Here is a 25376-nt window from a genome sequence, read left to right on the forward strand (position 1 = left end):
ATCGTGAGAGTATCCAACTGCAGGGGCCACTAAACTCCCTGGATCTGGGTAGTGACAGATCATTGTTCCCAGTTCTGGGACACTCAGGGGCACTCTCAAGGTGCAGACCCCATGTCTGACATCCCTCATGGCAGTGGGACACTGCACTCCAGCCACCTAGACCCTGGAACCTGTGCCCCAGTCCTCCCGAGCCCCCCAGCAGCAGTAGATAAGAGTCACTAGCAAGCTCATATTCCCTTGGAGCTGGCTGGATGACGCTTCTTGTGTTAGCTCTCCCCAGCTTGAGAAATGTCACTACCAGTCCTGTCACTACCCAACCCCGTCCTCTCTGGCTTTGTTATACATCTGGAGCAAGCTACACATATGCCAGTTCAAAATGATGCTCAGCGCCAGACACAAAAATGGGTCATATAGAAAATGGAGATTCTAATCCACAATGCAGGTTACAATCATAAATGATCCTCACAAAACTAAATGAAATTTATAAATTGACACCAACATATTCCCCAGACTGTCACACACAGATGTAACTATTTGTTGTCCAAAGCCCTGAACATGTCTAATGACCCCAGAACATGTCATCAGTAGATTTTTGAACCAACAACCCATATTGTTGTTTGTATTGCAGTAAAACTTAACAGCCCCAACCAGGTATCAGGGCCTCTTTGTGGTAAGCACATGTAAGAGCTTCAGAGCCATAGGACAGACTTCTACCACTTGAAGAAAAGGAGAAACTGTTAGCTGGTAGCAATAGTAAGCTGTTCTCCTCTAGCAGAAGAGGCAGTAGAGGAGAACACAGGACACACTTTGCTGGTGTGTTATGCCAAACTTGAATCCCATTCACACATCCTTTAAGCAATGGTAAGTGGAATGAGTTGATAGAAGATTAGATGTTTTGCATGTTTGCAGTGATGAGAACCAAAATAGGGCAGTTCTGATCACCCTAAAAATGGGCGTGGATGGTGCAGCCAGCAGCTGTCTACTGAAGGCTGCATTTTCCACCTCCAAATACATATGGTGCAATCTGACTTTGCTAGCCATAAAACAACAATGTGCCAATGGACGGCAAGAGTTTCCCCTGCACCAGTGTTTAATCACCTATCCCAGTATTGCCGATCTCAAGATTTCAAAATCATGAGTCAGGTCCCTCAAAATCATGAGATTATTTTCAAAATAATACATTTCAGGGTTGCTGCCTTTTGGACCACTCAGGTCACATTTTCAAACTTTTATTCACAGCCAGGAGGGCCAGAAACTTATTTTGTTCTCAAATGAAAGCTGAAATTCTTATGCAGTCATTTGACTCCAACACCTGGGGCATCAAGATATTGTGAGAGTTGGCAGCACTGTTAGACACCATGAAATGTATTCCCACATATTGGCCCTCACGAACACCACACAGGGGAGAGGAGTGAAAACTGTCGGAGAATGGAATCAGGCCCATTTACTATTTCAAATATTTAAAAGCACGTACATTGCTTAAACTCCCCACAGAAATGGTGCTCCTCATAGGGTCCTGGGACCTGCTGTGATGACACCTACTATTTAATACAAGGCTTGAATAAAGTGACCAGATTATCAAAATGAAGAAATGACACCTGTTAATGTCCTCAGCTGGGCCCCGGTGATGGTGGTGTCACCCCCGTACCTCCACCAGGCTTCATCTCAACGCACTGCTGTCCGACTGTCCCCAAGGGCTGAGACCAAGGGGAATGGCTTCCCAGAGTGCATAGCGGCACCCGCTGCAGAGGAGAAAGTGCGGGGAACTGTTGAGCAATAAACACTTAGATCCCAAACCACTTACAGCTTTTTAGATTAACAGTAACTCCTTGAACTCCCCCCCCATACAGCCCCATCCCCCCAAGCCTAGCAGGTTCTCAGTGCAGGTAATGGAGCAGCGATTCTGTATGCTTTCGACATGAAGCTCCAAAACGTGCTTTTGGAACTGCCTGGCACGTAAATCAGGGGAAGTGTCTGGCATATTTATTTACAAGACTGAAGCTTTATAAGGCAGAAGGAGGAAGTTCCCTACTGAGCAGGAGAAGTAAAACTTAGTGGGGTCTGGGTGTTAACCACTGCTGATCCCTTTACAAGGTCAGAAATGCAGGCTGTGGGAATAAAATCTTCATGGGTCTGAATTTCACCCATAGAGAGTAAGATTACAGTAAACTGAAACCAGTATCACAAGTAATATACAAAATAGACACTTTTGACATTTAAAATTTACCTGGGCTAGTTTCCAAAACCTTTACACTTCCTCCCTTTTTTGTATTTAAAGCTTCAGTTCCTGCAGAAATCTTTTATCGGAACCATAGCAGACTCTATAGCATGATGAAAGGAAAAATGGGTACCTCTAGCCTGTACCTTTTTGCTGGGACTCTGTGTCAAGAATTACACGAGCACATGGACTGCTTGGGCACAGCAGGAACTGAGAATCTCAGTGATCTAATAAGGTATGTGACTTTTATAATCGTGCTCTATTGAACAGATGTCCATGTTCTTTGCTAAATAAATAGTAGCAGCAGCAGTGACCGTATTATAAAGTCTGCAGGTGGAGATTGGGCTGTGGGATCCCAGAAGAAACTCCTCCAGGAATGCAGAGCAAGCCATTCATTGCTTCGCTGTGCCTGATGGCTTAGAGCTGGCTGGTGCAGCTCATAAAGTGATTGGGTCTGGAGAGGGTGGAGGCTGGGACTGGCTGCCACGGAGAAAAATCTGTTAAAAGTTTTGAAAAAAAGTAAGCACGGCCTCCTCTACTTACCAAGGTATTTGCAAAGGGGACCTCTGGTCAAGGCTTCACATGTCTAGGAAGCTTCTCAAGTCATATTGACAAGCCCTGGCTCATGTACCCCTTGGCAGAACTAAACAATTCCCATAAAGATCCGGGGTGAAACCCTGTCCCCAGTGAAGTCAATGAGAGTTCTGCCATTGATTTAAGTGGAGCCAGGATTTCGTGCCAGTTGTGCAAGAAGTACCTGATAGTCTAATATTCTGTACAGATTTTTATATCGCAGTCATGACCACGGTATCTAAGCACCTTCTTATAGTTGCATTAAGCAATGTGACTAACATCTGTCATGTGCATTTGTTCTCTCATCCTCTCCCCAAGGGAGAAGCGTGTGCAGTGGAGTGTCTTTTTGGTAGGGAGTGGGCTTTTTTTTAAAAATATATATATATAGCAATATACCTCTCTCAGAGAGCTGGAAGGGACCTTGAAAGGTCATCAAGTCCAGCCCCCTGTCTTCACTAGCAGGACCAAGTACTGATTTTTGTTTCAGATCCCTAAGTGGCTCCCTCAAGGATTGAACTCATAACCCTGTGTTTAGTAGGCCAATGCTCAAACCACTGAGCTATCCCTCCCCATATAAATATACCTGTTGCTATATTAGAGAAGGCAAGGTCAAAGAACTACACCTTGCACTCGGAGTGGAAAGTGATGAGGTTTATGATGGATCTCAATTCTTGGGGAAGTTTATTCCATATTTGCCTGGGCAGAGCCGTACACGTCTCATCTGTTGATAACACAGTGCTTTTTCCCCAGTTGTGCGGCTCATATACATTTTGGCAGGCCTGTGATTATGTGGAAATGAAGCTGATCCATATTTGTAAAGTGAGGCATTCAGATGTTGTAGACCCAATGCCATTTGTCACAAGGTACGTCTGCTCTGCACAAAACTTAAAGTGGCGTGTAGACAGGGGCGGCTCTATGTATTTTGCCGCCCCAAGCACGGCAGTCAAGCGGCCTTTGGCGGCACGCCTGCAGGAGGTCCGCCGGTCCCGCGGCTTCGGTGTAGCCACCGCCGAATTGCCACCAAAGCCACGGGACCCGGCGGACCTCCTGCAGGCATGCCGCCGAAGGCAGCCTGACTGCCGCCTTCACGGCGACCAGCAGGCCGCCCCCCACGGCTTGCCGCCCCAGGCACGCGCTTGGTGCGCTGGTGCCTGGAGCCGCCCCTGCGCGTAGAGTACAGCTGCTCTTCCCCCAACCCCAGCCTGGGTATAAATAGCAGTGTGGATGGTGAAGCACTGCTTAGATGCGTAAAGACATGCGTGAGCCCTGTGGATTTGTACCCTATTTTTAGCAGTGTACTGTCCCACTGCTGGAGCCTTTCTCCAGCACCAGGGAAAGGCTCCAGCAGTGGGGAAAGACTCTGGTATGGGGGAGGCAGCCGGGAAAGACTGGCAGTGGGGAAAAGCTCTGGCATCTCCCCACCTTTGCCTCCTTTTCCCCACCACAGGCAGCTACCAGTGCCTTTCCCTGTTTCAGGGAAAGACTCTGCCAGAGCCTTTCACTGATGTGTGTAGCTTACTCACTGCAGTATGGAAATGGCTTGTTTTTCACTAAGGCTCATAACTACACATATTCTAGCCACCCCTGCCAGTGGCGTGCAGTGCAGACATATCCTAAAACTTAACAAGCCAATTAGGTCATAACTAAGATAATCAACTGCAGAAACACATAAGGGGAATATAATAAATCTTGTGCTGTACACCTTTATTACGCGCCTTTTGTTTGGTTGGTTGGTTATAAAATGGGGGCTGAAAGAATTGAAATACACGCCGGTTGAAAAATCTTTATATAGCTGACCTGGAGCTGAAATGCATTCAGCCAGCAGATGGCTCTAGAGAGACAGCAGGAGAAATGCAACAGAGAGTCCAGTGGCACCTTTAAGACTAACAGAAGTATTGGGAGCATAAGCTTTCGTGGGTAAGAACCTCACTTCTTCAGATGCAAGCAGGAGAAATGTTGCTTATGATATTTAGAAAGGCAAACAAAATGAAACCATCTCTGTCTCTAATAGTCATTAAACAGTAGCTGGAGTTCAGGGGAAGATGTGTGAGGAATTCATAGATCTAATGACCCCCAATGAAATCCGCTGGGGGTCTGTGCAGAGGGAAGGAACAGACATGAGCAGGCTGGAAGGGAGATGGAGGGGGGGGGGGAAGCATCCCCTAGCCCAGCAGGACTCAGGATGGGAATGTAATGCAGCCAGGCGTGGGGTTACATTTCTAAGCCCCTGCTGTGGGCATCACCCAGGAGAAGAGGTTCTGCTGCAGCTACTGATTAGTGAAGTCCTAGCAAGGAAGCTCATTTGGAATCCGACTGATGGATAATGGGGATGGGGAGAGGGTACTCCAATGCACAGGGCCATCCTGCGGCTACTCAGGAGAGTAAGTGCTCACTAACTGGTAAAATTTGACCACAAACTGAGGGCAAGTGCAGGGGTTATTGATCACATAGGTCCCACTTAAACTCTGTGTTGAGGGCTTAAGTCCTGCTGGCCCCTCTACACAGGGGAGAATTTCATCCCAGCATGAGGTAAGGTTCCACAGTTAGGCCCAAAGAGTTTCTTTTCTGTTGGTAATCAAACATACCTGACAAGATGCTAGAACAGCTTCCCATTGGCCTAATGCTGCAGTGCTTCTGTTGTTACAGATCTGTCATGTATCCAGCAACCGTAAATATCTTATTTGGAAAAGGTGTCTGTCCAACAAACAAGAGTGACATCAAGGAGTTTGAAGAGCATTTTCAGAAGTATGATGAGGATTTTGAATATGGGTCCCAGATGCCTGAGTATTTTATGAGGTAACAGAGCAGGTGGGGGAATGGGGCAAGTCTTGCAAACCTATTAGAAGTGTCTTATCCTGGTAACCTAGCAGCATTTCTCCGGAAAACAATGTTCTGCCTTTGACTCCGTTTCAGTCAAATTCAGTGTTAGTTGAGCTTTAAATTTTGTCCATTAAAAATTAGACTCCTGAATCTCCTCTAACGTATACCGGTGTAAAACAGGGATAACTCCACTGAAGTCAATGGAATTACACCGTTGCATGAGGGTGCTGGTTTTGTAAAAGACGTCCCATCCTGTCATTTTATTCTCTTGGGCCAGCACTTCAGTATTCAGTGCCCAACCGGAGACATCTTGGGCCTTATTTTTAGTTGTAAGCACCAACAGACCTCATTGTGATGGGAGCTGTGGGTACTCAGCAGCTCCAAAAATCAGACCTTGTTTTCTCAGATTGGACACCCAAAGACTGAGGCACCCAAAGTTAATGGTCAGTTTTGGAAAAAATTTGGCCTAAGTAACCTGTCCAAGGTCATCCAGGAAACCGGTAGTAGAGCTGGCAGGAAAATCCAGGAATGCTGAGTGTCAGGTCCCTATTCTGGCCATCGGACCATGTATTTAGCTATTATGGGTTTCAGAGTTGCTGAGCATCCGCTGCTGGTGTTGACTCCAGTTGACTCAACAGTACTGAAAATCAGCTTGGTACATCTCTCCATCCCTGGAATAGTACCGAGGTGCTCTGAGAAGGCTTGGAGAGAAAGTGAGGAGTCCTCCTCCGTGAAAGTGAGGTTGTGCTGTGCTGCCTGAATTGTTTTCCCCAATGCATTTCAAATAATTCCTCTTTTATTGTTGTTTTTTTCTTCACAGAAACTGGTCTAAATCCAAAAAATGGCTTCTAAAAGTGTTTGAAAAAGTGGTATCAGACGCTGAGAGAGCCAACCCGCCAGAGAGCAATTCCAAGGTAAAGCTATCAGAGGATTTTAAATAAAGTGCCAGATCAGCATTGCTGCAGTTATATTTTGTATGCAGGGGTAAAGGACATAAGGCATTTCAGAGCAGGAAGAGACCATTAGGTCTACCAAGCCCATGTCGCATAGATACACTTTAAAAATGTGATAGTGACTTCAAAGGCAGCAAGTTCAGGCCCATCATTTTTAACCTCACCAATCAGCTTAGTTTAGACTCTTGACTTGTCTATATGGCGATTTAACATGTTGGAAGCTGGGGTGTAAATATCCACCACACCAGCCTGCTGTGCACAAACTGGCCATGTGGCCCCTGCTACTGCACACTAAAAGTTTTGTAGTGCACTTGCAGTCGATCAAAACACACTATGGAACTTTTAGTGCAAAGTAGCAGGGTCCACACAGTCAGTTAGTGCATGGCAAATGCAGCTCTGTAGAGTAACATCCCAGCTTAGTGCACACTAAATTGCTGTTTAGACAAGGCCTTAGCTGTCACATGCTGCTCTTGAGAGTTCTGAGCTGAGTTTGGCCATCAAATTTGCCTCCCCACTTTCAGAGGTCACCAGCTGAAGGAGTCAAGAGAAGGGCTTCTTCAGTGTTTCCTGCTGGGGGCTCTGGTTTGTGAGCCATGTAAAATCTTTTACAAGGTATTTTTTAAGTGCTGGTATAGAGTGGGTAGATCCTCAAACAGGTATTTAGGTTAATAGATAGAAGAAGGCGCTGGTGACTAAGTAGATCTGAAGCCAGGTACACTAAGTTACAGCTACAATAGAAAGCAACACAGGGTCCTGTGGCACCTTTGAGACTAACAGAAGTATTGGGAGCATAAGCTTTCGTGGGTAAGAACCTCAACACGAAAGCTTATGCTCCCAATACTTCTGTTAGTCTCAAAAGTGCCACAGGACCCTCTGTTGCTTTTTACAGATTCAGACTAACACGGCTACCCCTCTGATACTTGACAGCTACAATAGAGGGTTTGTTCCTCTACTTATTCTGCTTAGGTAATGGTGAAAATTCTGGTCAATGAATATTGTTAAATACAAGGGCTGCCTGGGTCAGAGTACTTGAGATGATGGAACCTGCGTGGTAATTGGCCTTTTGTTTTTGAGGAAACAGTAACAATTTCAAGATGTGGATCTCCATTAACAGTAACAAATACTCATGTGCCAGTGGACATCTGGGCATCCCAGGTTATCATTGATATGTACCAGTGGTTGCTAGCTTTCATGTCTCATAATATATCAGACCAAGAATTGTGAATTTAAACTTGACTCCCTTGCATGTCCACGATCTGCTGTGCTCGTAGGATCTTGGCCTCTGAGCCAGGCTGATGACTTGTGGGTATATACATTCTCTCAGCATGAAATTCACCCCATACACATACCAGCACAAGGCCCCTACACCACATAAGTCACTAGAGTCCTCACAAGACCCTTGAGTCCTCACAAGACCTCATGTTGGCCCTCTGCACAGGAGTGAATTTCACTTCTTTGGGAAGCTCTTGTCTATCTAATTTGGCATTGAAGATTGTTAACTAGCTTTATTTTTAATTGATAAACTGGTGGAAGGATGTACCCAATTATTTGTGCTTTTACTTATAACAGACACTGCTGCAGCATCTCCTGGATAACTTGCATGGAAAACATTTAGCTCCCAATTATGCTCTCTTATTGCTCTGGGCCTCCCAAGCGAATGCTATGCCTGTAAGTATGATGGCTGCAGGAACACTTTCTTTCTCTTTGATTGGACCAGATCACTCCATATCTGATTTTATTTTTCAATACTCGTCCTCAAAGAAAACCTGCCCAATACCTTGTTGGCGGGGGGGCTCCTGGCAGCACTGTCTGGTGGCAGAACTCTGGGTTATGTTGCCCAGTGGCGAGCATCAATAGCCAGGGGTAGGGGAACCCAGGCCACCCCTGCTCCACCAGGTTCCAAACCAGGGCCCAATGAAACAATAATTCAAAATGTGCGGCCTAGGGGGTAGAGTGCCCCTATGCCTGCTCCCTGGGCCACTTGATACCCTGGCTTCTGTTTCTCTGTTGGCGTCACTGGGAGCCTCTGGAGCCCTCTCTGTCCATGGTTCAGTGGGTCTTCCTCTCGCAATTGCATCTCTTCATCATCAACCTCTTCAATTGAAAGCTCTGGGGTGGCCTGTTGATGAGGCCTGGCCCCGCTGCGTGAGGCCTTGGCAGGTTTTCAGTAGGAGCCTGAAACACACAACTGCTCCCCTGCTCCATCCATCCTGACTGAGCTAAGCTGCTCCCTTTTGAGCTCAGCCTATCCTGTGAGGCTTTCTGGGCCCAGAGCTGCTCCTTAACCCTTTTGTCACCAGTGTGGGGTTTGTACACCCCACCACACATCTTCAAAAGGTGAGCCTGGGAACTTAAATTCATAACTCTGCAAGACACCAAAAACTATGGACTCAATAGGGATGCTCCTTTTATGGCTCATTAAAACAATTTGTAACACACACACCACCTGCTACCCTTAATTGCCCAATTCAAACCCCTTATGCATAACATCTATCCCTCAATTTTCCACTTCATTTCAAGTGATCACCTCCAACATGCATTGGATCACCTCCAACCTTTATGCTTAACAATCTGTCCCACCTTATATTTAGCTCAGACACTGTGATTTCCTTCCCCATACCTGAAGAAGAGCTCTGTGTCACTTGAAAGTTTGTATCTTCCACCAACAGAAGTTGGTCCAATAAAAAATATTACCTCACCCAACTTGTCTCTCTAATATCCTGGGACCAACATCCTATAAACTTATTAAAAATTGCTTTATTGCGAGTAACCTCTTCAGGTGGGATTTTCAGGCTTTGTCCACACTAGAGAGTTTTACCACTTTAACTAGACTGGTATAGTTATACTGGTATTCCCCACCCTGGCATAGATGCAGTTATATCCATATAAAAGTGCTTTATACTAATATAGCTCTTCCTGTAAGGGAAGAGGAATACACTATACTATTATAAAGCACTTTTTTAACCAGTATAACTGCCTCCACACTAGGGGGCTATTCTAGTTTAACTGTAAGCAGAGTCAGGATGAGCTCTACCCTGACATCTGGTGGTGAATTATGGCGAGTGTGGAAAAGAACTCCAGGGGCTGATCTTGTTTGCATAGGCACACCCACTCGCCTGGCATGAAACAACAGCAACTCAAAGTGGTTACTTTGGCTGGTGTGGGATCCCCAGTTTTCTCTGTTATTGGGGCTGGAAGAATAAAGTTTTGTTACCCTGATTCTGTGAATCAAGGGCAGTGAAACTGTTGTATGACAGAAGGACTGAGTGAGTCCTTCACCATTACCTAAGTAGCACTTGCTTGACAAGGGGCATGGGTTACAAAACCCAGTGAAGAGAGAGAGGATGGGAACAGGTATTTGTATGTGATGGTATGGGCCCTCTCTGAGGGGTTGAAACACCAATTGCACTACCTCCTCTCTCCACTGTTGAACATCAGAGCTAACTTTGCATCCGAAGAAGTGGGCTGTAGTCCACGAAAGCTTATGCTCTAATAAATTTGTTAGTCTCTAAGGTGCCACAAGTACTCCTGTTCTTTTTGCGGATACAGACTAACACGGCTGCTACTCTGAGAGCTAACTTTGATTCCATTAGAAGTCTAGTTACAGACTGCTGAGCTGAATTCACTTTGGGCCAATGGTGCACTAGCATTGGGGCTCCCCTACTATGAGCTGAAATTGCTAAGAGCTGAAATCACAAAAGAACTGAGATCACTGAGGCTGTGTGTTAACTAGTGGGGGAGCCTGAAGCTATATTGTTAAGCGGAGCAGCTAGCAGAGTGGAGCCTTGCGGGACGGCTGGAGTGGAGCTGAGCGACTCACAGGTCGGTGAGCGGAGCGGAGTGGCTGGAGGAGCAGCTAGCCGAGCGGAGCCTTGAGGGAGCGGCCCAAGGGACGGCTGAAGTGGAGCAGAGCTGAGCGGCTCACAGGTCGGTGAGCAGAGTGGAGCAGCTGCCAGAGCAGTTCATGGGACGGCGGGAGCAGCTCACGGGACAGCTGGTGGAGTGGAGCGGCTCGTGGTGAAGGCTGCGGCGGAACCCCGTTGGCCTTGGATCACGTAAGGTGCCCCTTAACACCCTGCGTGCCCCCCCCCCGAACTCTGGGGCTGTACTGACCAGGGACAGAGACTTTGGGGGGTTGTTGGACTTTTGGGACTTTGGTGATCCTTGGGTTGCTGGTTTCAAGAACCCAAGGGAAAGGACACAGCCCAACTTGCTGGGGTGGGTTTTTTTTTTGCTCATGGTTTGTGTTATGAATCCTGTTTGTGGTGTTTTTCCAATTTAATGCTGATGTCGTTTACCTCATGTTATTAAACATTTTCTGTTACACTCAGACTCCGTGCTTGCGAGAGGGGAAGTATTGCCTCTTAGAGGCACCCAGGGGGTGGTATGTAATTGTCCCAGGTCACTGGGTGGGGGCTCGAGCCGGTTTTGCATTGTGTTATTGAAACGGAACCCCTAGATACAGAACCCGGCCCTTGTTGCTGCCAACTTAGATGGGCAGAAAGGTTATATAACTATATCAATAAATAAATCTCACCCCCAGCTGAGATAGATACCTGTACAAAATCTGTATGTAGACCAGACTTTCTGCTTAATCAGCAAGGGAAGAGATGCTTCTAGGTTTGAAGTAGCGCTGCTTTTGATTTCATACTAAAGGGGATTTTCTCCTCATAAAGTATAAACTACTTTATTTTTAACTCCATGCATAATCAGTTAAAACTTCATATCCACAAATTCACTTTGTTTTGCAGGTAGTTAAAACTTTTCTTTGATGACACTGCCATACAGATATGACTTACTAGAATAATGCTCTGCAGATTATTATATCCAGGGTTATTTTAGCCATGTCGGTCCCAGGATATTAGAGCAGAGGTCCCTGAAGTGTGGGACGCTCCCCCCAAGGGGGGCATGGAGGAATGTCCGGGGGGGGCACGATGGGGCCCGGGCCTGCCCCCATGGGGCGCGGGCAGGAAGTGCCACCCAGCCCCTCCCCGCCTCCAGCTCTGCTCCGGTCCTGCCCCCAGCCACGTCCCCGGCTGCCGGCCGGCCCTGCGCCTGGCCCTGGCCCCAGCCTCGGCACGGCTCCACTCCCAGCCCTGCACCAGCCCCCAGCCTGTCCGCATCCCCCTGCCCCTCCCCACCCAGAGCCACGGCCCTGCTCCCGTATTAGAGAGACAAGGTGGGTGAGGTAGTATCTTTTATGGGAACAACTTCTGTTGGTGAGAAAGACAAGCTTTTGTGCTATACAGAGCTTTTCCTTATTAGGTTATTACGCTTACCTATCTTATAGGCATTAGTAGGAGTTTGGTACCTAATTGCATGCAAAGCATATGGCATACTAATTCATTTTAACGCCTGGGTATCTGAAATTAAAGAGTGAATGTAGGCACTGTGTATTTCACAGATTCTTTTATAGTTTAAAGTAGAAACAGGAAAAGGCTCATTTAAGAGGAATGTGTAAGTATTCAGCAGAGGAGGAGACTGAATTTTACCAGGACTGTGAGCTCTCTTACTCCCACTTTTAGGGTTACTCACCCAACCAAGTAGACCCATGGAAATCATTGGAATTAGTCCGGTTAGTAACTGGTCAACAATAGCAACAAGAGTTCACAGTCTGGCCCTTAATCTTTTGTCAGCTTCTCATCTGAACTTTTATTAGAGGCAGATTTTCACAGCTGGGTACAAGCATTGTTCCCACAAAATGCATTTACACCCTGTGATGGGGTAGTCTGCCCCTTAAAGGCAGTGGTGCCTAGTGGTCAATCCAGTCCACCCTGTGGCATTGCCTTTTAAGGGTTTGAAAAGTTCTACCTCTTCTATCTTCTTCTAGCGTTGGTCCCATCTCTATGGGGTCGGCTCTTTGAGTCCTTCTCTATTCCAGTCTGTACTGAAGCAGTTCCAATGAAATGCCACAGCTAATATATATAAAATATGGACCTAGGGGGGACATGGAGAGACCTAAGGGGTGCAGTCTGTTGTGATAATTGGACCTACAAATTTACCATAAGTATAGGCTCAATTGTAAATGTGTATGAAAGTTCATAAGCTGTTACAGTAACCTATAATAAATGTTGGTGGAAAGTAGCTCTAGTTCTTTCAATAAGAAATATTATAAACAGGTGCAAAGGAACCAGACAGACTAAATTAGTCCAGATGAAAAAAGGCCACGCTGATATGATTCAAGGATTATGTTGAAGTCCACCTTGGTGAAAACAGAAGGTGTGGAACTGGAAATTAATGAACCAAAACTTGTATGTTGGATATTGGGCCTAACTGGCAGACAAAATAATGAGGGGATGGGTTATTCCAGCCACTGCCTTTTGGTCCTTAAAGAAAGGCTTTGGCGGGAGAAAGAAGATGTAAGAACAGATGCAGACTATTGGAGTTAGCTTCATCCCCACTGTTTCCTGGGACCCCAGGCCTTTGTGATCCTGAGAGGTGTCCTGACCCGACCAGGCCAGAGAGAGGGATCCAGATGACATTGCCAGCCCTGCCAGCTCTGACTGAATCCTAAACACCAGCTGAGATGAAACGGGATCGGACTCAACAGCAGCTCCAGCCCATCCCAACTAACTTCTTTGCTTTTACCCAAAAGGACAATTATTATCATCTAAGAGATTGACAAACAAGTGCGCTTTTCCTCCTAAAACTCTCTGCAGCTAAAGGGAACGAGAAATGTTGTTAAAATGACAGTCTTACTCCATATTTTACATTTCTAGTGCTTGAACTGTTTTTGCTTTTCTCCATATCTCTAATCAAACATTAAAAAGATTTTTAATGGCATGTTTGCCATGGTGTTAAGCAGGCTTAGGTCTCTATATACCAAACCCTGGACCTTATTTAGCACTGTTTAATGTTGTACAGTGACTGGGTTATGTTTATACCTTTGGCCAATATATTCCATCTAAATTAATAGAACAGCTCCCAGGAAGGATTGGTGCCGGGGAGAAAATTCCATCACTGTACCTTTAAGTACCCTGGGCCAGGAGTTTTGCAGAGAGGGTGAGCCAAGATTCCTCTCTCAGCCAACCCAATGGGGAATGAGCTGGGAGAGGGGACTAGCATATATACTGCCTATTCCTTCCAGGGTAAAGGCCGGGGATATCAGCAGAGAAACGCTGGCCTGCTGAGTGCCCTGAAGGCTAATTAAGGAGAAGGGGGCAGCTGAGGGAGCAGCTGGCAAAGGCCTTACAACAGACTAGCCCACAACTCAGCTGCAGGGGGGAGAGCTGTGTACAAGACAATTTAATTAACAGGACCCAACTCCAGAGAAGAAACCTGTTTAAGGGGACAGAGTGAGAGGCTAAATTAATGCAGCCACACTCCAAGGAGGAGAGCTTAGGGAAAGACTGAAAAGGAATAATCTAGGCCTAGTCTACTCTACAGAGTTAGATCGATATAAAGCATCTTATATGTTGATCTAACTCTGTAAGCATCTACACTACAATGCAGCATCCACCGATGCAACTCACCCACTCTACCAACTTAATACCTCCACCTCCCCGAGAGGCATAGCGCGCAGGTCAATATAGTTAGGTCAATGCAGTGTCAGTGTAGACACTGCGTTGCTTACATCGACTGTTGCTGCCTTTCAGAAGCCAGCCCACAATGCCCCACACTGACAGTTAAGCCGGTGCAAGCGCTCTTGGTGAGGATGCACACCGGCGACCCAAATAGCATAGTGTGGACATGCAAAAGGGATTTAATTACTGCAGTGGCTGTACGTTAACATAAATTAGGTCAACTTAATTTTGCCCCTAGAGAAGGAACTGGGAAGGGTTCCACAAACAGGCTGGTTACAGATGCAGGAAAGAAGAGTCTCATGAAGGAAGGAAACAGAGATCACTAGTTGGACTAAGCCTGAGATGATGAACGTCCCCAGGTGTATTTGTGGCTATGGCTACACTAGAGAGCTTACAGTGGAGCAGCTACACTGATGCAGCTGCACCTCTGTAAGCTCCCTAGTGTAGCTGCTCTAAGCTGTTGGGATAGAGCTCTCCCGTCGGCTTAATTAATCCATCCCCAGCGATCGTAGCTATGTCAGTGGAAGACGCTCTCCTGCCGACATAGCGCTGTCCACACTGGCGCTTAGGTCGGAGTAACTTACGTCACTCAGAGGGGTGGCTTATTCACACCCCTGATCGACGTAAGTTATACCAACATAAGTGGTAGTGCAGTCATAGCCTGAGTGAGCTCCTACTTAGGGTGATGGCTCTTGTTAATATAATAAATGTGACCCTTGAAAAGGGTGTGCTCTTTGATAAAAAGATTTGTATGGGCTTGTTTATAAGCTAGGTGAAGGGAAGTGTGGTGCCACTCCTAACTGAAAGGGGGTACACCGCAGTAACCCCAGGTCATCACACACCCACAAAAGGAATTAGGTAACTGTGCACAAACATTCATTTTGTAAAAGGAAAGCTTTTTAATATGAGACAGGTGCTCCTGTGTTTTGCATGCCCAACAGTTTTGCCCTTCCCTGCATTTAAAACTTGAATTCCAACTCATTGGTTTGCAAATGCATTTCAGCATTATATTCTCGCTAATCACCTGACTCTCTCTTGCACTGGCTTTCCACTGACTTTAATAGCCACTTCCATCTGACAACGGTGTAAGTGGGATGAGACTCAGGCTCATTATCCCAGGGCCTTTGGCAATCTCTCAGACCACTTAGCAGTTTTTGAAACTCCTTCGCATACTCTCCATGTCCATCGTGAATCAGTAGAAGTCACACATTGTTTTACAGTGTCATCCTCATCTGCTTTCCATGAGGAAGGGGCCCACTCCAAATACCCCTTAAAACTTAGGGTGGTTTGGATCTGGACTTGAGCTTCGGGACAGATGTGGGACTGGATGAGACCTTGAGAGGTCGGGTCCCAGCCCCCTAAGTATACCTAGATCACCCCAGATAGGTGTGTCTCTAGCCTGTTCTTATGACCTGAGACTTTTACAAGTTTTAATACAGCTCTATATTTCTGAGGTAACTTCTTTCAGTCTCTTTCTTTAGGTGGCATTTTGGACCCTGGCATTTATACTATCCCACACTTCTATTTACAAGAAGATCATGGAGGACATCGTTTCTGTTTTTGGCAAAGCAGGTAATAAACTAGAAATAAATGACTGTAGTATTCTAGAACATACATTTAAAAAATAACAATTTGTTCTGAATTTGTACAGTGCCAAGCCCATTGGGGTCCGGCTCCATGACTGGGGTTACTAGGCATAACTGCAATACAAATAATAACTGACCAAACCCTGAGATCTTTACTCAGGATTTGCTCATTCCTTACTCAAGCAAAACTACCTGTTGATGTCAATGCAATAAATAAATAAAAATTATGGAAGAACTCAGCAAGGATCTACGGACTTGCTCTTCAGGCTCAGGCCTAGCATTTGGGTCAAATCTCTCATATCTTCTAAGGGTTTTCTTGTCAAAGGAACAAGGCTTGATTCTGACTTCAAAGCTGTTTCAAACTGTTATACTCCATTCACTTCAGTGGAGTTACTTCTGGAAATAATGTTTAAAACATTATTAAGGCCAGTGCCAGAGAAAGGGAGAGAATTCAGGACTTCCTGGCTCCAAGCCCCATGTTTAATATATGATCATATATCTTTTAGGAAGCACTACTCACTCCTTCTTCTCAAGTCAATGGAAGGGTGGACAGATCTGCCTGTAATGGCTGTGCTCATTCTTGAAGGCAAATTCCTTGTGTCCCTATTGTATTTGGGCTGAGACTGCTTTGATCTTGCTTCCATTGACTCACTTAGGACTGGAAAGCAGGACTTTTCCTAGTGAAGGAAATTTTCTTGTGGACTCCCTTGTATTGGAGGTCTACCTGTGTTCTTTGTTGGCTGCAATCAGGGCATGCTGCAAGTCCTACTTGTTTTGGTCTGTTTACTGTGAACCATTTATGGCCCCTATCATGTTTGATTTATTTAACATTTGCCAAAGTCTCTCCCCATTTTTTGTGTGTGCCCAATGGGAACCTTTGTGGATGGCTGGTTTTCCTGAAGGTTATTGTATGCCATTGGGACACGGAGTATTTCAGTGATGTTGCCTTGCTCTGCATTTGGTCTGGCTGCCTTTCCTTTTTAGATGTTTTATCATCTCATGTTGTCATTCCTGCAGAGTGCTTCATAGCCTTCAATAGACACCTTATAAACTGCTTACATTTTTAAAACTGTCCTGAGAATCAGTGAGCCTAACATAGTATGTAAAAGTAAGATGTATAAACTTACTCAAGTATCTATTGTCTTACAATGGACTCTGTGAACATACAACAAACCTAATGAAATCAAATAAAGAACAGGGTGAGGACTGAAGTGCCAGTGGAGGAGGTTTAGGTTGGATATTAGGAAAAACTTTTTCACTAGGAGGGTGGTGAAGCACTGGAATGGGTTACCTAGGGAGGTGGTGGAATCTCCTTCCTTAGAGGTTTTTAAGGTCGGCTTGACAAAGCCCTGGCTGGGATGATTTAGTTGGGGATTGGTCCTGCTTTGAGCAGGGGGTTGAACCAGATGACCTCCTGAGGGCCCTTCCAACCCTGATATTCTATGATTCTAATTATTATTACTATTTTAGTGCCCAAAATTGTGCTTGGATGCCCCACAGAACAAGTCAAAGCTGCTGCCCCAAAGAGCATGCCATCTAAATTCAGTGTGACACAGCAAGTCATGGTCATAACACAGATACAATAAAAGAGTAGGGAAGCAGAATCACACAGATAACAGGGTCATGTGATTAGGCAGTAAGGAATGGAACAAATTAAAAGTTCTGTGAATTTAATGGGTTTTAAAAATAGGTTCAGTGAGATTCTGCACAGCAATAATACCTTCTATAACACTTTTTATCGGCAGATCTCAAAGCGCTTTACAAAGGAGGTTAGTGTTGTCGGAGAAAAACTGAGTTCTCACTATTTGTTTTGGTACAGCAAGTCAGATGCTTTATTAACTCTCACATGTGCAGAGGGAGAGCTGAACAGGTCTCTCAACAGGTAAACAATTACAGCAAGCATTTATACCTTTTGTTACAGACAATAATGAGCAACAGTTGCATTTTGTTTATACATAGGTCATTCTGATATCTTGTTTTGCTCACTAATGTAGACTCTTAGTCTACATTCCATATTATCTACACAAGGTCGCAGCAACTTCTCACACAGTTCTTTCCCACTTGCCTCACACATTCCTCGCTTCTACAAATCTCGCGTTATTAGGGTTACAGTTAGCCTAACTCTTGCTAACGAACTGTCATGCATTGCATCCCCTTCCTGTCAGTTCTTTCTCTGCTTCCACAACCCCCCCTTTTGTACTACTAGTACAACAAACATTTTCAAATCTCTATTTGCATTAAATCTCGGAATTCAGATTCTACATCAGATGCTTCAACCTTAGGGGTTTTGATTGGATGTAATGACAATGCATGATGAGCATGGACATGAAAGGTATTACTATTATTACGTCCTTTACAACAACAATAACATACTCCTGCACAACACAAGCAATAAGATTCCCATAGCAATAATATGATGGGGTTGTTGTACAATCTTAGTCATATAACACAATACATCATACTTAGTACATAAGGTGGATACTCTATAAGCTGTCTGAAAGGCATACTTTTTAACTTGATACATATTTTGAAGCATGTGAATTTGCCCTTGTACTTCAGAGATTTTCTGAACCTCTGGTAACAGTGAAAGCAAATTTTGAAATCTATCAGGTACTAAACTAGTCCAATTAAAGGGTATCTGGAACCTAAGGACTACTTGCAAAATTCTATCTGCAGGCCAGTAAATAATATGATTGCCTGCAGTGGTAATGAGATTAAAATGTATGTCTTGCAATATGGTGGCTTTAACATACACACAGCTATCATTAGCTTAAAAAAATAAGTGTCCTGTCAGGGTAGTTCCTTGTCCCCTACCCTCCTAGCAAACGTAGTCATGAAGAGTAACAACTTCTCCTGGCTTCAGTTTACGGATACACTGAAGCTGTGGGGGTTGTAACGGCCAAAATGTCCATTGACTCCCTAACCCCATCCAAATGTCAGATGTAATCCCAGGAGCACTGACTAAAAATCGATTGGGCATACCAGGAGGTCTAATTTCCCAGATGTCTCGGTGAATTACCCAATCCCACATGCAACCTCTCCCATGGACCTGGCAGGATTCGGTATGTGGGAGCCCACACCCCCTGAACCGGTCCATATGTTTGGAAGGAGCACTGAGAACGTCCACACTTCCACCCAGAAAGTTTCCAAGTGTGTCTCCATGGCCACAGATCAGATGGTACTCCTGATGTGTCTGTAAGGGCAGTGGGCCAAGCCTGATGCTCTAGATCATTCCGAATGGCCATTAGCTGGTCATTCAGGAAATCCTGAATTTCTGAGCATGCTAGATCCCACTGCAATGCCTTCCCAGCCTCAGTGATATTCAATACCATCTCTGTCAGCAACTTCTGGGTCATTGAACTAAGGGCGGAAATAACATGTAACACACCAACTCCAGCCTGTACCTGGGTTAGTTGTGCTCCAGAAACAAGGCCAATGGCCTTCTCTAGTTGCCCCAATTTCTCATCATGTTCTTGGTTCTTAAAAATATTCCAAACTGCTGCTGCATTATTGGCCCCATCCCAAAGGGATCCGGTCAAGTCTCTCTTCTTTCTAGAGGAAATAACCCAAGCCCTCTGTTGTGCTAATCTAATGGCAGCCCCCTGTGAACAATTATAAATTCTTGGGGTTCACTGGTAGTGATATCATATACTTTTATCTCCACTGATCCATTCAATTGTTCGCTTATATGGGATATCCTGAACCTTAAAAATATATTTTTTCAAACAATATTTAAATAAATCACTAAAGTGTGAAGGCCTTAGTCATTGGTTTTATCAAATATATGGCATTGTCTGTATTTGGATGTGTTACAGGGGTAATAGTGTAATGGAGGAGATGGCAGGGGCAATGGCAACAAGGTGCCTTTGGTACTTATCATTTAAAATCCAATTAGGGAGGGCAATACATGCTGAAGGACTTATCCAAAACACAGGGCGCAGCCTGTAGAATAAACCCCAAAATCCAATCAATACCACGTTCCCAAGCATGGGTCCCACAAGTTTCTTCCTGCCAGTGTATAATTCTTTGTTTCTTCACCAGGGTCAGTTCTTAATGTCTCTTGTAGTCAGGAATCCCTGGACTTTGTGGTTTCAATGAAGTAAGTGTTCCTTCTTCTCTTTTCCTGAAACAGTGTGGTTTAGCATCATACAGGGGAGAGGTTACTAGCACATCACCCTGTAATGGTTTTGCTTCTTCTAGAAAAATCCAGAGGCACAGTAGGTCTGTCAGTGGACAAGGGAGAGGTTACTAGCACTTCACCTTGTCTTTTTTTTTTCTTTCTTTCTTTTTCCTGCTGTCCAGAAGACACAGCAGAGCTAGAAGGAGAAATAGGCTTATCAGTCGGAGAGTCCTCCCGAGATGGAGGGGTCTTTTTACAGTGAGAAGCATGGGTCCAGGCAGGTAGTCCTTGGCACTTCATAGTGGTGGTGGTTAACAGGACTTGGAAAGGGCCTTTCCAGTGTGGAGCCAAAGCAGTCTTTCGTTGATGGACTTTACGTAGACTCAGTCTCCTTGTTTCAATGAATGGCAGGGCTGCTAGGGTCTTTGGGTAGCACTTCTTTTATCTGTGAGAAAAGAAACCTAACACATTTCATTAATGCCTGGCAGTGTTTTGCAGATCTCATAGTTGCTTGGGCACATTCAGGCCCCCCTTTTCTTGGCTATCAGCCAAGTCTTAGCTGTGGGCAGTGTCCTTGGATGGTGCCAGCATCTTATCTTTGGACTGAGCTTGCTAGCTATTTTTCCTCAGTTAACTCGTTCTGTTCTTTTTCCTTCTCCCCTTCTTGGCTTCTTTTAACCTACAAAGGAAACTTCCACTCTTCACTCATACACCTTTTCTCAACAATGAACACATACACATTGCCATTATACAGTACATTAGTCTTATTATTCAATGTATGCCATGTACACCCTTCCAGTAAAATAACTTTATTACAGAGCTTTGGACCAACAAACCAGGACAAGCACACCCACTTTTGAGGAGTCCACTCGGTACAACCTCAGGTGTCCAATAGCTTTCCTCCCTCCCCAGCCCTCTGGCTAGAAATCTGAGGTAGCCAGAAAGATCCCATGGGCAATATGGGGAGTGGGTTAACCTTCCATGTCCTTGCTTCCAAAGACTGTTGGTATGCAAATTTTAACAACAATTTTTTTCAATTAAAAAAATCTGGCCAATGAAGTTTCTTTTTCTTACTTAAGCAACTGTATTAGACTTTAGTATATCACATTTTCCAAGTTGAATAAAAACACGTATCTGCTTTTTGATTTAACCCTTCTATTTAATTTTGAACTAGACTGTCTTATGAAAATATTAAACCCAACAATTCTGGCCACAAGACAAACACCACAAGACAGGACAAAGAACACAAAAATAATTCCTATTGTACCAGTAAATGCATGGTACATTGAATGCTGTTCAGCTGGCATCCGTTTTCTCTGATGATCTGAAAGACAAAAGAACAGAGGTCTACCCCTTCTGGGCACTCAGTCATTGCTTAAAATATTTCCTTTATATACACACATACTCTTGTTGATTTTAGGCAAAACAGAGGAATTACCCCATATTTCCTTGTATTTGTTTCATAGGCAGCCCAGGTTTCAGTGGCTTCTACCTTATTAGTTAGAAAATTGCATTAATACAGATGCTTTCTGGCTTGCTTCCAGATCCAAAGCTATCCACAGCTTAAAAATTCTTATGTAAAAAGGGTCACAATTAACTTTCCCAGACTTTTGATTGCCTTTTACTTCTAACTCCTGCTTTCAAACACCCAGTGATCTGAAAAGAGACAACACAACCTATATTGGTAGGTTTGCATTTCTTTTACCTCTGCTACAATATACACTGCACATGTTCTGGGGAAAATGCACATCCTCTCCACAATTCAATTTCCACAACACTAGCCACATCAATTTCTACACAAGGTATAACTGTTTCTTTTGTGCTTACAAAATCTCCATGCACCCCTAGTAAAGTGACAGCTCGACCACACAGAGCCAGGGGCACTGTCCTTCTCTCTCCTTTTTACCAGATCTTTTATCTGCTATTTTGTTACCCCAAAACAAATTCAAATCTTTATTCTTTCCTGAACACTGGGTAAAAGCCATTTACTTAACATATAATTCAAAGGGCTATCCTTAGAGGGTTTTACCAGAGACCCACCCATCTGCCTGCTGATACTCTAACAGAGAATTACACAGAACAGAGGGAATTATGACCTAATAGGATCCTATTACAGGAATTTCTACTAATACTGACCGCTACAGGGGACGGGACAGAAGGATCCCAATTCAACCTCAGAGCTTCATTGCACGCGATGGCTTCCACTCTGAGGAATTACAAATGAGAGGCTCAGTTCCGTCCACACACCTAACACCTAAATGTATAAGACAGAAATTCATTAACCGGAGTTGCCAGTAACTGTCACCAAAATATCAGGTCCACCTAGCTGAGAGCCAATAACAGCCAGACAGGGATAAGGAAGAGTTGCTTTATTCAGCAGAAGAAAGGAGAGCCTTGCACCTTGGTACAAAGACTCTGTCTTACACACATTTTACCATTTCAATTATTATCCTGGGAATTTGAAATCCCCATGCTTATAATTACTTACTCCTTTCCTTCCACTATGCCCTCAAAGTTTCCAACCTGTTCTCCAATCTCTCTATCTATTGCCTGCCCGCTTGGGCCCGATCCTGCTTTTCTCGCTGAACCGTCCCTTCCATGGGCACCAGCTTTTTCACTACCAATTTAGATAGGAGGGTGGGCTTCTCAACTAGCCCCCACCCTTCCTGGTCTCTTCTCTTAAACATTCTTACTCACAAGGCTACCCGAGTCCTCCCTTGTGAGGCTTGCCACTTGGGCAAAACGCATGACCCATTGGCATTTAACTATTCAATTTTCTCTTGTGGCAAACACACTGCTCTTACAGCATATGCAAACACAAATGGTTAAATTCTGACAAGTCCCTGAAGGACCGGTACTTGCTTAGCCAGTGCTTCCTTTTCTGCCTGGAAGTCCTGTCTCAAGGCTTGCAACATGCCCTGGGCGTAAGTTTGAGTTGCTGCCTGGTTAATGATCTATGCTCTTAATTGCTCAATTCTAGTTATCAAGTAAACAACTCTTCCCTTTTCTCCAACTTCTCTATTGCCCAGTCCTGCTACGACTGGGGTAGATCCACCTGACACCCTTCCCGGTCAGCCGGGGTGGAAAGAGGAATGCTAAATCCCTCTCCAGTTCTCAGACTTACTGCGGCTGAGAGTAGGCACACTTTCATACTCACACACGTACGTCCAGACTGGCCACGTCTGTGTATAACGTTCAGAGAAGGTGCTGTGCAATCTCCAACTTGCTTCCTCTCTTGGGAGGGCAGTTCTTTTACACCCTGAGGTCTCCTGGGGCGTCTTTTCAGTGATTCCAGTCCAGGCCGGCTGCCTGTGGCTTCTTCAGCATCCCCAAACCACGCCGGCTCCAGGGTCGCAAAGGCAGACTGTTGGATCTCACTGGACAGTTAAGCTTTGCAAATGTAATCTCAGCACTGTAACTTGTATTGCCTTTGGTTTGACTATGTCTATATTTTTTCACAGTCAGCTGGGGCCGAAAGCAGTTTTTCTTTGTACTTAGCCTGGTCTGCATTGATTCTTGACCTTGAACGCAGATTAACTTTCTCTTTATCTCTGGACCAAGCTGAATTTCAAATTAACCCGTTCCTTTCCTCAATAGACAAATTGCTCCCATTGTGTGTCAGAGGCTTTTTGGTGATTAAAAGCTCCTCTGAGATGTATGATCTTATCTAGATTGAAGGTACCTTCTAGTGGGCATTGTTTAGATGAATTTTTCACGCGTGTAATGATTTCAATTCTCTAAATACCTGCAGGTTTTAGTACCATAATGTACGTACATGAAATAAGCTGGGGTACCCTTAGTGGGTGAGAGGGAATCCTTAGACTGTCCCCCACCCATTTTCCAATCACACACACAGGGAGGAGGATGCCCTGTCCGCGCTAGCGGCACATAAACTAAGGATCTCTCCCTACAGGGTATTCACACAGGAGAGACTAACAAGGATGGCCACGACCCTCCTACACCTCCCTTCAGCAAAGAGCGTCGGCTAGTCTCAGAGAGACGGCGCCGCTTACTCTGTTACATCCAGTGAGATGATCAGACTGTCACTGGCTCACACAGAGAGGAAAAGGGGGAGGGAAGATGGGTTCACACACTCCTAGACCCAGGTAGCCTCCTCGCCGGACGATGCCAGGCCGAGTTAGCCCACCGTGGGTCGGATCTCCTAAAAGATCCTCTAGTTACCGGGCTTGCGTTAGAGTAGTTCTGGTCACGAGCCAAAAGACTTCGCAGAGTACTCTGGGCGTCTTCCGGTAACACTCAATTCACACTGGTGTACACACACACACACACACACACACACACACACACACACACACCAAGGCCTTATTCCAGGTACTATTCCCAAGTACCTCCAGGTACTATTCAAGTACCTCGATGCATCACTTGAGGCGGTAAAAACCCCTCCTGAGGCGGTAACAACCCCTCAACACAGGTGCAAACCCTATGCACCTAGCATATGCATACAGGGGGCGGCAAACAATTCCCCTATTACGCCGCTCAGCATCTGACCTTGCTGCACAGTCAATAAGTTCGGATGGCGTGAGCCCAACAGGGACAGACGGCCCCACGGACAGTCCTCCTCCGACACTCCAATAGAGATTTCAAAAGGTCTCCTACCTCTATTGTGGCGCCATGGGGTTCAAAGGGGAACGATCCGTAGCAGCTGCCGGTGCCTCTGCGGGCGTTGCCATCCCGGACGAGCCCCCAAATTGTCGGAGAAAAACTGAGTTCTCACTATTTGTTTTGGTACAGCAAGTCAGATGCTTTATTAACTCTCACATGTGCAGAGGGAGAGCTGAACAGGTCTCTCAACAGGTAAACAATTACAGCAAGCATTTATACCTTTTGTTACAGACAATAATGAGCAACAGTTGCATTTTGTTTATACATAGGTCATTCTGATATCTTGTTTTGCTCACTAATGTAGACTCTTAGTCTACATTCCATATTATCTACACAAGGTCGCAGCAACTTCTCACACAGTTCTTTCCCACTTGCCTCACACATTCCTCGCTTCTACAAATCTCGCGTTATTAGGGTTACAGTTAGCCTAACTCTTGCTAACGAACTGTCATGCATTGCATCCCCTTCCTGTCAGTTCTTTCTCTGCTTCCACAGTGTCATTCTCCCTATTTTGCAGATAGGGAAACTGAGGCAGATGTGACTTGCCAAATGTCACCCAGTGGGGCAGTTGCAGAGCCAGGAATAGAACCAAGGTCTCCTGAGGCCCAGTTCAGTGCTTTATCCACTAGGTCACAGTAGCCATCTACACACATTGTTTAACATGGTTTAAAACTAGAACTGGTCAAAATTTTACATACACTTCAAAAATTACCATTTTTCATCAACATTTTATCAAGTTTTTGTTGCACTATCACAAGTCTGAAACTTATTGACCAGATATATTAAAAACCCTTACATGCTAAAACAATATCAAAGTGGCTTAGCCAACCAGAATATAAAATCATGTTAAACTGTTTGAGGAATGCATTCTAGACAACACTGGAAATTCTAGAGGCACTCTACCAGAAGTCCTCTAGCAAAACGTTTCAGTGCATGATGAAATCTCATAACCCATGTGAA

The 25376-nt window shown here is 45.0% G+C and overlaps 1 protein-coding gene and 1 long non-coding RNA gene across 7 annotated transcripts in view; one reads left to right on the forward strand and one right to left on the reverse strand.

Annotated features, from left to right (window-relative positions):
* The window catches only part of LOC128834536 (24-hydroxycholesterol 7-alpha-hydroxylase-like), a 74352-nt gene that overhangs the window by 31831 nt on the left and 17145 nt on the right, over window positions 1-25376 (forward strand). For 3 of the 4 annotated variants that reach the window (XM_054023423.1, XM_054023421.1, XM_054023422.1), the window contains exons 3-7: window positions 2279-2453; window positions 5438-5587; window positions 6432-6525; window positions 8134-8232; window positions 15569-15659. In XM_054023423.1, the coding sequence (XP_053879398.1) occupies window positions 2279-2453; window positions 5438-5587; window positions 6432-6525; window positions 8134-8232; window positions 15569-15659 (609 nt within the window). The remainder of the gene's footprint in view (window positions 1-2278; window positions 2454-5437; window positions 5588-6431; window positions 6526-8133; window positions 8233-15568; window positions 15660-25376) is intronic. The other variant, XM_054023424.1, reaches the window with a different exon arrangement.
* LOC128834537 (uncharacterized) lies at window positions 17892-23725 on the reverse strand. Of its 3 annotated transcripts, XR_008444445.1 has the most exons (3): window positions 22951-23725; window positions 21061-21117; window positions 17892-20472 (listed from the first exon to the last, which is right to left on the reverse strand). It is a non-coding gene; the product is annotated as an uncharacterized LOC128834537 (long non-coding RNA). The 3 variants fall into 3 exon arrangements; XR_008444446.1 differs by lacking the exon at window positions 21061-21117; XR_008444444.1 differs by lacking the exon at window positions 22951-23725 and having other exon boundaries at window positions 21061-21878.

This window comes from Malaclemys terrapin, chromosome 3, assembly GCF_027887155.1.
Source record: "Malaclemys terrapin pileata isolate rMalTer1 chromosome 3, rMalTer1.hap1, whole genome shotgun sequence".
NCBI lineage: Eukaryota > Metazoa > Chordata > Testudines > Emydidae > Malaclemys > Malaclemys terrapin.